The 1,756-nt window shown below is 44.7% G+C and overlaps 1 protein-coding gene across 1 annotated transcript; it reads right to left on the reverse strand.

Moving 5' to 3' along the window:
• Positions 1–441: 441 nt before the first annotated feature.
• N7520_006266 (high affinity methionine permease) lies at positions 442–1,401 on the reverse strand (the record flags this gene model as incomplete). The annotated part of the gene is given in 5 exon segments (XM_057140200.1): positions 442–756; positions 773–830; positions 860–1,260; positions 1,275–1,335; positions 1,394–1,401. 5 exon segments carry the CDS (start codon positions 1,399–1,401, stop codon positions 442–444), a joined length of 843 nt encoding a protein of 280 aa, XP_056994206.1.
• Between the last annotated feature and the right edge of the window lie 355 nt (positions 1,402–1,756).

Raw genomic sequence — 1,756 nt, forward strand, 5'->3', positions numbered from 1 at the left:
GTTTAACCCAGCGCATGCCTTTTAAACCAACGGCAGGTGACTGTGGGGCAGTATCTTATTTGGAGAGACTGTTCCGTCTTGCAAGACTATTTCCAGTCAGTTTGAGGGGCTCATGACTACCACCTGAATGGGCATCCATAGAAGCATTGGGACATTTCATTGCTAATACCCAGCAATGTTATAGATAGCAAATACAATAAAGTTAATTGGATATGGTGACAATCTTACGCAAAGATTTATTTCGTCTTAGTCAAAGTTATCGTAACGTAAGGGATGTTTTTGCCCGCCTCTCGTTTGTTATCAGCAAAATTATGGATCCAAACAAGTCCTTGACCATTCTTCTCGGGAAGAAGAACGAAACTGAACGCAGTCCCAGAAAGCTCCGCCGGAGTCCGTTGTTTTTTAAAAGCGGGTGGGGCGAATCACAAAGGAACAACGCCCTTAAGAACACGTTGAACCCTTGGAAACTTTCGTGAAAATGTTGCGAGACCACCCACCAGAACCCATGACCGCCTCTTTAACAAGCAGGTATCCACCCGGCCGAGGCATTAGCACTGCCCATATAATGTCATAGACAGCACCCATGCCAAACAACCCTAGTGTCACAGCACAGTGCAAGTAGAATGGAAAGCTTTTGTAGACATTTTGTGCAGCATCTGGGGGAATTATGGTATGACGACGAGATATATGTTCGATAGCAAGAAATACCCGGTGACAGGGAGAGCTGCGTGGATTCGGTTCCAAACAGGAACTTGGCTTTGTTAAAATAAACATAGGTCAGGCCACCGGAGACAAAAACTTTGATGATTGATAGCGGGTAGGATATGAGGCTGAATTTAGTAAGTCATATAAATCTCACTAGGGTTTCTGCAGAGCCTTACTTAAGAAGAAAGATATGCGTATCGCCTGGGGGTAGACCAAGCAATATAATAGCCGAAACAATATCGTGCTCAAACGGACCAGTTGCTGGCGAAAAGGCTTGAAAAGGGTAGAACATCTCACGACCAAATTTTTGAACAACTCTACATCAATAGTAACCTCATTGGAGAACATTATGGTAAGGCAGGACATACTTTGACCCTGAAAAAACAGAACAGATAAGATATTCCCAAATGCTGAGAAGGCAACGAAAACTGACATGACCTTCTCGGCTTGTTTACCAAATACATTCCCGAAGAAGGCGGCAGCATCCACACTTCCAGACTCGAGCATTTGTTCCTTAGGGACAGCAGCAAAGTAGACAATATTAACAAGCATATACTGCATAGAATGACAAGTGAGCCAATGCCCACCAGTGCCACAATCTTCAATGTGCGGACGGGGTTCTTCGTCTCACTGAGTACCTATATCAAGTTTTAGATGCATGATCACTCGGTTCCTCGGGGGATTTTACCTCCCCATTTTATATAGCTGGAATTTGATTAGCCAATAGATGACCAAATGATTGTCCGCTACATTCAGAATGTATTGGGCAAATACCACGCTGTTGCTTGCTACCTATCCCAGCAGGAAGGCATACGCTGAATACCTAGCCGTGGCTAAGAATTTGGGTTTCTGGTAGATGCAGTTGAGGGAATTCTTTCCCCCTCCATTTCTTGAACACGGGTCAGTCTCTAAGGTTCACCCCATGAGAGCTGTGACTTTGACTTGTCGGCCATCAATTACATACTTGAGAATAGCAGTGCCCCATTCAAGGTAGACAGCTGTGCCTGTCATGGAGATGAAAGTGCCGATCAACCATATACAGGGAGGATCG

This window comes from Penicillium odoratum (assembly GCF_028828045.1).
Source record: "Penicillium odoratum strain IBT 22623 chromosome Unknown utg000005l_segment0_segment0, whole genome shotgun sequence".
NCBI classification, from domain to species: domain Eukaryota; kingdom Fungi; phylum Ascomycota; class Eurotiomycetes; order Eurotiales; family Aspergillaceae; genus Penicillium; species Penicillium odoratum.